This window comes from Crinia signifera, chromosome 12 (assembly GCF_055691185.1).
Source record: "Crinia signifera chromosome 12, ASM5569118v1, whole genome shotgun sequence".
In the NCBI taxonomy this organism is placed as follows: Eukaryota; Metazoa; Chordata; class Amphibia; order Anura; family Myobatrachidae; genus Crinia; species Crinia signifera.
Genome location: NC_139228.1, coordinates 39,094,504 through 39,104,271, shown reverse-complemented (window position 1 = coordinate 39,104,271; position 9,768 = coordinate 39,094,504). Strand labels below are relative to the sequence as shown.

At 41.4% G+C, this 9,768-nt stretch overlaps 1 protein-coding gene across 6 annotated transcripts in view; it reads left to right on the top strand.

Annotated features, from left to right (window-relative positions):
* PSEN1 (presenilin 1) overlaps window positions 1–9,768 on the top strand; it is a 50,804-nt gene that overhangs the window by 16,500 nt on the left and 24,536 nt on the right. For 5 of the 6 annotated variants that reach the window (XM_083167323.1, XM_083167324.1, XM_083167326.1 and 2 more), the window contains exon 4: window positions 7,495–7,727. In XM_083167323.1, the coding sequence (XP_083023449.1) occupies window positions 7,495–7,727 (233 nt within the window). Of the gene's footprint in view, window positions 1–4,928; window positions 4,989–7,494; window positions 7,728–9,768 lie in introns of those variants that run through there. The other variant, XM_083167328.1, reaches the window with a different exon arrangement.

The following is a 9,768-nucleotide window of genomic DNA, read 5'->3' as shown; positions in this document are numbered from 1 at the left end:
GGGGTGCAGTTTTTGAAATGGCATCATTTATGGGGGTGTCTCACATACAAGTCCCTCAAAGTCACATCAGAACTGAACTGGTCCCTAAAAAAATCAGTGTTTGAAATTTTCTTGAAAATTTGAGAATTTGCTATTCATATTTGAAGCCTCCTAGTGTCCAAAAAAATGAAAAGGAGGTTGAAATAATGATTGCAACATAAAGTAGACATATGGTCTTTGTTAGTTATTAACTATTTTGAGTGGTATGTTTATTTGTCTCACAAGCAGAAAATGTGACATTTTGCAAATTGCAAAATTTTCCATTTTTTCACGACATTTTGGTATTTTTCACAAAAAAACACAGACTGTATCGACCCAAATTTACCACTAACTTGAAGTACAATGTGTCACGAGAAAACAATCTCAAAATCACTGGGATAAGTAAAAGCAAAAAAAAGTTATCCCCACTTAAGTGAAACATGTCAGATTTGAAAAAAATGACTCTGTCAGGAACGCAAAAACTGGCTCTGTCAGGAAGGGGTTAAACACCCGTTTATCTATTTCATCTTTTTTGCATTTAAAACTGTCATTCTCTTTAATTTTCTCTAATTCAGGTTTAAGTTCATCTAATTGTTTCTCAATGTCTTTTAAATCCTTCTTTTTTTCATTTACCAAAAGTCTAATAAGTGCAAATGAGCACTCATCAAGAATGTGATTCCACTCCTTTAGGAATGCTTCCTTATCCAAACCAATAGTTGGAGATTTATTAAGCCTTAATCCACGTGGAATCCTTCCACATGTGAGGTAATTATCCAGACTTTTTATGTCCCACCATGTTTTGGTCTCACGTATTAGTAATTTTTCAAGCAGGTGTGGGATGTCTGGATTCTCTAAGGTACCTTCTGGAATAGGCTGATCACAGATTTTTTCATTAAAAATACGACTACATTCTTTCTGTCTCCTATCATTAAGATCACTATTTCTAAACATGATTTTAAAAAAGATATTAATATCAGGGTACACACAGTATACTTTTTTTGTAGCAGAAAATATGCCTGACACCAAAAGCAGCTTTTTACCAGACAAATCCTGAGGACAAGAACACAATGCAAAAGAACACTGGTAAAATTAGCGCTGAATTAAGTCCAACCAGCTGGTACAAACTTCAAGAGTTTCAGACTCTATGAAGGAAAAAACACCAAGTCCTCTTTCCAGACTGCTGCTCACTCCAAATTAGTTCCCAGGATTTAAGGAACGGGGGAAGATCTGTCAAAATAGAACAAAGGAGGAGCGCTCCATAGTGTAAAACCACAATATTTTAATGGGCAGTAAAAAGCTCCAAGGTAACAGCCAATATAATGCTCGTACCAAAAGACACACTGCTGTGGGCTGGCTACCACACGATATTATATATACAATCCAGGCAATCACTCCTACCGCCTCCGGAGCTCTGGGGGAAACCACAGCAAGGAACGCTGGTCACTCCACGTGGACTCGACGTCTCGGGCACCCAACACAGGAACAGCGGGTAGTAGGGGGATGCCTGGTAAGGAGAGCGATCGTCACCTGGCTCCACCCTAACGCGTTTCGTATTAAAACTTCATCAGAGGGCGTTGCCGGTGAACGATCGCTCAAGATCTATAACAGAACAAGTGACCAATCATGTCATAGAAGAGGTTTGGCCACAGTGTGGTACTTAGAACCCAGCTGTGATGATTTACGCTGAATAGCTGTTGTTTTAAACAGTGTGCTCTTTTTTACAGGCGACACAATATTAAAGGAGCATTATAAAAACAGTATAGTAGCTAATATATATATGGGGGTTTGGGAGTCCGAGGTCCTTAAAGGGACATGGGCCCCTAAAATCCATTTCTTCCGTCGTTTCATAGACGATATTATAATTATCTGGCATGGTAATGAAGTTGAGTTTGAACAGTTTATGCAGGAAATAAATGCTAACCGGTATAACCTGAAATTTACTTCAAACCTACAAAAGAACAAAATTGAATTCCTGGATCTAGCTATTAGCACTGAGAATTTCCCTGAAATTAAATACATTGAGACATCCACGTACTTTAAAAGTGTTGATAGCAACAGCTATCTGGAGTATGAGAGCTGCCACTACAAACCATGGAAGAACAACATTCCCTTCTCCCAATTCCTGCGGCTCCGCAGGAATTGCACCAGCATGGATACTTTTGAAGACCAGGCAATGGTTTATAAACAAAGATTTAGGGAATGAGTGTATCCCGAAAAAGTTGTGGAGCATGCTTGCAGTAAAGCAAAAAACTCAGTCCGGGATGAGATTATTCAGTATAAAGACAGAAGTAATGATGAAAAAGGATCAGAGTGCCTATTCATCACAAAATATAATGATGGCGAGAAAAAAATATCGAACATCTTGAAAAAATATTGGCATGTCCTTAAGGGTGACCCTATCCTTGGTCCCCATCTGGAAAATGCCCCTAGACTAGTATACACCAGAGCAAAAACCATCAGTGCCTGGGTATCCAAAAGCCAACTTTAAATGGTTACTTCTGTGCCCAATACTTCCTCCTTTCTTACGTTGAAGGGTTGCTTCCCGTGCAGTAGATGCAAAATCTGCCCCCACATTAAGAAGTGCACGTCCTTTGAAATGCCAGATAAAACTATGTGTAATATCAATCATTTTATTAATTGTAACTCAACATATATTGTCTATTTGTTAATTTGTCCCTGTGGCTCTAAATACGTGGGCAAAACTAAACGCCCATTAAAGATCCGTATTTTAGAGCATTTAAGAAACATAAAACACGGGATCCTTAATCACAGTGTCTCTCGACATTTTAAAAATGTGCACAATTGTAACCCAGCAGGTCTAGAGGTCAGGGGATTGGAATTGGTGGCAGCTAATAAGAGGGGTGGCGACCGAGACCGAGCCCTCCTCAGACGTGAAACATATTGGATATTGTCTTTAAATACACTGACCCCCATAGGTCTAAACGAGGGGTATGAAATTACCCCATTCATAAATCGTTGAATTAATTTTACCTTTTTTTGATTAATATACCACCACACCTAATTCCACTCCTATCTGACTTTCAGACCTGCTCACCTTTTATTGGATATTGCCTATGTCTGAATGACTAAATATTAAGTGTCTACGCCATTTGTGCCAATATTAATGTTTGATGGTAATAACATGCCTAAACTTTATATATGTATAAATTTTACACCTCTAAGGGTGTTTATATTGTTATGTGCCTAATGCAGGTTATCTCTATGTCATTTTTTCCACCAAAGTCGATAATTTTTCTCATGTCGGCCTTTTCTCTATGTCGACTTTTTTATTCAATTTTTTTTTTTTTTTTTTTCTCTCATGCTTTTTATGTTTTTGTATAATATAGTATTTGCTGCAAATATGTTTTTTAGTATGATTATGACTACTATACTGTTTTTATAATGCTCCTTTAATATGGTGTCGCCTGTAAAAAAGAGCACACTGTTTAAAACAACAGCTATTCAGCGTAAATCATCACAGCTGGGTTCTAAGTACCACACTGTGGCCAAACCCCTTCTATGACATGATTGGTCACTTGTTCTGTTATAGATCTTGAGCGATCGTTCACCGGCAACGCCCTCTGATGAAGTTTTAATACGAAACGCGTTAGGGTGGAGCCAGGTGACGATCGCTCTCCTTACCAGGCATCCCCCTACTACCCGCTGTTCCTGTGTTGGGTGCCCGAGACGCCGAGTCCACGTGGAGTGACCAGCGTTCCTTGCTGTGGTTTCCCCCAGAGCTCCGGAGGCGGTAGGAGTGATTGCCTGGATTGTATATATAATATCGTGTGGTAGCCAGCCCACAGCAGTGTGTCTTTTGGTACGAGCATTATATTGGCTGTTACCTTGGAGCTTTTTACTGCCCATTAAAATATTGTGGTTTTACACTATGGAGCGCTCCTCCTTTGTTCTATTTTGACATATATATGTGTGTGTGTGTGTGTGTGTGTGTGTGTGTGTGTGTGTATGTGTATGTATGTGTGTGTGTAATATATATATATATATATATATATATATATATATATATATATATATATATATATATATATACACACACACACACACACACACACACACACACACACACACACACACACACACACACACACACACATATACACACACACATATACATACACACATATATATATATATATATATATATATATATATATATATACTGAGCAGATCTATTGTAGTAGCTGTCTACCCACTACACTATCCAGTAATACTGATCAGTACATATGAAAGCTTTATTGCATCAAACCTAAGGTGCCCATACACTACGGCGACTTCTACCTTAGGAGAAGTCGCTGGCAATACCCCCTTAAGTCCCAGCCGGCAGGATCACGTGCAGTCCCAGGCAGCCAGTGCGTCTCGCAGGATCCGGTGCAAATGTTTTTGTCCAGTTTAAAATTGTATTTTGCAGCTATAGTTAAGCTTATTTGGGATATGGTCACTAGGTCTACAAGCATTAGGTGGACATGCGGGAAGGTCGACAGGGTCATTAGGTTGACATGGGGAAGGTTGACTGAAAAGGTCGACAGGTGGTATTTCATGCCCTACCATCCACTAGGGCGTGGTAAGAAGAATAAAATAGTGTGCCTGAAGCATGGTGAGTCGACGCGGTGCCACGTTTCAGTGTCCATGGCAACTGTTGAAATTCTGGACAAAAAAAGTGACAAACCCCATGTCGACCTCCCTGCATGTCAACCTAGTTGCTGTCTATCCAGTGATCCATCCATACCCTGCTATTTAAATATCTGAATCTCCGCTTATAACGTCAGAGTGCTTTTGAACCTGTTAGGGGCCGTGTAGTGGTTAATACATAACTACAGAGCAATTTCCTGGCCAGGTCTGTTATCAAAGACTGGGCGTTTTAGAACCAGGCTGTAACTTCCTCTAAAGCCACATGAGGAGAAGTTATGGCTGAGGAGGAGGAATCCATACCCCTGCTTCTGCTGCAGCCTGTGAGTACGAGAGGGCAGAGGTCATGTTTGCTTGCGTGGGCTCTGGAGCTGCTTGCCACTATACATGGCAAAGAAGTGGGTTTTTGTTTTTAAAAAACGGCAAGTGCTCAAAAAATTAGATCTCAGTGGATAGAGAACTAAATGAATATTGGTCTTCTCTATAATAATGATTAAGTCGCTTTCTGGTGATGAATGGAATCCTCTGTCATGTGAAGCAGTACAAAATTATTGAACTTGTGCAATTTACCTGCCTTTGGGACTAATTATTATTATTTATTTTTTTTCTTTAATGGGAAAAATGATGTGCACTGCAGGTGGGGCAGATGTAGCGTGCAGGGAGAAATAGATTGTGTGTGTGGAGGGTGTTAAAACTGAAATCTAATTTGCAGTGTAAAAATAAAGCAGCCAATATTTACCCTGCACAAAAACAAAGGACTCACCCGAAATCTAATGCGGCATACACACGGGGCGATTGTATCCTGTTGTGTTTTTTTAAGTGATTTGACTAGATAGCATAGAAATTAAGCACGGATTGCTCGGTGTGTAGGCGCTCCCAGTGACGGCGATGCATGGACCCGTGCGTCTCTCAGCTAGATTTATATTGCATGTAGTATAAATCTAGTCATCGTCTGTGTTCTCTCACCAGAATACACTGCCCATGATCGATCGCCCAGCACACATCGCTGCTGCATCGCTGTTTGCTGACCAGTATTTTGCAATCAATCTAATTTAGTCTAATTATGGGTAAAGTCAACTCCACCTACTTGCAGCATCACATGGTGTTGGCCAATTTGCAGAAATGTGTTTAAGTCACACTAATAAATGCAATGTCATCATGGTGTCACTATGGTAACCACTGTGCAGCCTATACAGTAGTGCAGATTTTAGTCCCACAGCTAAGAACATCCCGTTTTTTTATTTTCTCATTTTAAGCCATCAGAGACTGCTTACTACATCCTGCCAGCCAAATGAACAGTGTAGCAAGAATATTCTTACCTGCACTGACTATTTGGTTGGGCGATAGCGACACTGTAGGTCCGCGCATCACTATCGCCCGCTGTGTACACACACAGGGCGGTTCAGGCAAACAACATACTAAGCGATTTTGACAATGTAGTCAAAATCGCTTTGAAGAATCGCCCCGCGCGTACACCACTTTAGTTTAGTATTGTAACATTGACGGTTAACTGAAGACCTCGGTCAGGCAGGATTGTTCCTCAGCAGCACAGGGATTTCAGAAGTGTAGTGAAGGTTAATCCATTTTATATGGTGCAAAATGCTTGGGGATGTATGAGGTATGGTGAGAATTTTTGAAGAGCTCCGATTGGGTTTCGGGAGGTTATTTGGAAATGCTTTATGAATTTATATAGTGGTTCAGCGAATGAGAAAAAAACCGTATCGCTGCAGAATGTATGGGATTACTGCTACAATCAGAGGATGCTCTATTAATCAAGGCAGAGAAAATGAGCATGGCAATGAAGGGCTCTAGGTGAGAGGGTGGCATATAAAGGCCTTAAAGTGCTCACACAATGACACCTAATCCCCCTCACCACTCTGCACTCTCACACCAGTCTCTTCCTGCTGCACTAGTCTTTCACATCTCCAGCCACAGCACATTGGGGCAGATGTATTAAGCCTTGCAAAGAGATAAAGTGAAAGGAGATAACGCACCGGCCAATCAACTCCCAACTGTCTTATTTCAAACATAGCTGATTGGTTGTTGCATTATCTCCTTCCAATTTATCTCTTGACCAGGCTTAATACATCTGCCCCATTGTCACCACTAAGCTACAAAAGTACATATGGCTAAGTGTCAAAGGAGAATATCCTGGTCCTTTTTATCAGCCTATTACCCTTTCAATTATACGTCTTAATATGACACCCTCTCACCTTGAGTCCTTATTTACTGCATATAGGGCAAGATGCACTAAGCTTCAAAAGTGATCAAATGAAGAGTGATAAACTTCCAGCCAATCAGCTCCTACCTGCCATGTCACCGGCTGTGTTTGAAAAATGTCAGGCAGGAGCTGATTGGTTGTTTGTCTCTCTCCATTTAATCACTTTTGATGCATAGTGCCTCTGGCCCATAGAGTGCAGCAGTTATTGAAGTATTTCTTATGTTTCCGACAAATGTTCCGCTCCACTTAGAGCCACAGTCTGAGTGTAATTTGACCACTCCTATATGTGCACAGTCCAAGCACCTGGAGTGTCAAGTGGGTCTGTTTATTGCAATTAGATGAGCATATGTCGGCCAGTAGTGTTAAGGTTCCTGCAGCATTTCCATCATGTCCAGCAATAAGCCCACTGATGTTTGTTTTGGGGCAGCACATGTACATTATTACTATTTCCGCTGACAGCTGTGTCCGTATAAAGTTGAATGGAAAAAGCAGTGATGGTCCATGGCGATCATTTCATACAGGTTATAAATATATATATATTTTCTTTAATTATGCGACCCTGTAAATGACTCTGATTTCTAATGTATTTGTTGGGTATTGTATTTCAGAATGACAACAATGAGAGGAGAAGTAATGAGCGCACAGAGTCTCAGAGCAACGGACAGACCCAAAGCAGCTCCCAACAAGTGCTGGAACAGGACGAGGAAGAGGACGAGGAGCTTACCTTGAAATATGGTGCCAAGCATGTGATCATGCTATTTGTGCCCGTGACGCTGTGCATGGTGGTCGTTGTAGCAACAATAAAGTCTGTCAGCTTTTACACTCGGAAAGATGGGCAGCTGTGAGTATAGCTTTACTTTATCATGTGTGGCTGAATAGAGTAACTCCTTATACATTTTAGATTAATCTGGTATTCAGTATAATTTGTGTTGCCTAGTGAACTTTAAATGGGTCACCTGCGGGCCTTGTAAGCCATTATTTCTAATCTGTTCCCCCTTATTGTGTTGGTGATCTCATGCACATATGATGGCTCAGACCATTGACACAGTCTCTGGGGTGTATTCAATGCGGCAGCCAGGGGGGGTTTGTATGAAGAGGACGGCTTATTTTCAGTGAGAAAAAGCCATCCTCGCCGTATTCAGTGTTTGGGAGAAAATCGAGGATCCCCTTAAACAGGGAGGTTCCCCGCTTTAATGGGCACACTCGCCATTTCCAACTCGCTGGAAAGAACCAGCGAGGTGGAAACGGCAAGTGAAGGGGAGGCAGTTGAATACTCTGTCGAGCTATCGGCGCTGCTCACCGTCCTACTGTAGCTTGCCATCAGAGCATTGAATAACGCCCTATGTAGTAAGTTAATCTGGTATTGATTGGTGAGGTCTTCTCATCCTCCATGATTAGTCATCCACACATTTGAGCTATAGTTTGGGCTGCTTTAAAGATTAAGAACACAACATTTCTTTTATTTTATTTTTTTATATACCTTGGTGATCGTTTTTACACCTCGTGTGGGATAAAAGCCCCTTAAAATGATCAATTAACCTAACAAAAGGGGCACAATGTAATTAGCTTGTGCAACGCAAGCTGTTCGGGATGTCCTGAGAGACTGCCCATATTTTCAAAGTGGCAATCGTTTAATAGGGAAACCGACGCTTTAAAAACACGGACTGACTCGCAGGAAACCCCAAACAGTCTTATTTTTGCAGGCCTTTCTATTTTGCCCTAGATCTTTATTCTGTTGCAATCTAATCAAATTTTACTGTAGAAGGTTTGAGTTTACCTCAAGAGACAAGACCTACTCTAGAGTCCAATGAATTAATTTACTTGGCATTGGCCTATCTAGACCTTTACTGTTCAGGTACTGTATGAAGGATAGTGCTAAAGTAACTGTGTCTGGACCAGATTTAGAAGCATAAAGGTTTCGTCATTAAGTCATATTTCCAGTTTATGAAGCATCTGTAACCAATATGCGCGCAGCTTGTAAATATTGGTATAAAGGTCCATACACCGTGGGCGATGTTGAGCTGGAAGCTCCTCAGTTTACTGGTTTGTGCGGATTTCTGCTCGAAAGCTGCCCAGTGTGTACCGGGCAGCGGTGAGGGCTGATGCGTGCTCCCACATCATCGCTGGCCTGGCCAATTATCTGCTGTTATTACCAGCAGATGAGCAGCGGAGTGGTCGGCTTTCCATAGCGTCCTGCTATGGAAAGTCTGTAAAACGGGTGAAAAACGTTCAGTGTGTATGCACTGAGCGTTTTTCAGCCCAGCAATTTTCCCCATCATAGTTATGCATACATGGATCTTAAATACTTCTTTTTTTTTTTTTCTTTTTTTTTTTACTGGAGGAGGGAGAAAGGACAACTATGGAGAAGATTTATTAATGGTTGGTTGATACTTTTGGGCCTTATTCAGAGATGGACAATATTACACAGCCGTTTACTTAGCAGCGGTACATTAATATGTGCGACCAAAAGGCAAAACGCAGTGGCACACACTATCGTCGCCTTGGGCCGAATGAGCAAATTAAAAAACAAATCTTGCTCATTGTCTTTTTTTGACTCGAATTGTGTGGTCCACAAGGAATTTCTACGTTTTGCCAAACTGTCAATGATTAATTTTACACCTCAGTGCTTGTTCGCTTGAGAAACTGGGTTCTCCATGTCCATAAGGAGATTGCCACTACCTGGGTCCTCCATCACGACAAGGAGCCAAGCCACACATTGGCAGGTATTCAATGCGGCCGGCGAGGGTGTTAAACAGCGAGGATTGCAGAAAACCAGCGATCCTCGCTTTTTAACCCCCTCGCCAGCCGCTCGCCCTATTCAATGTTCTGGGGAAATCCTTGCCGTCACAGGATGGCGAGAATTCCCCAAAACAGCGAGACCT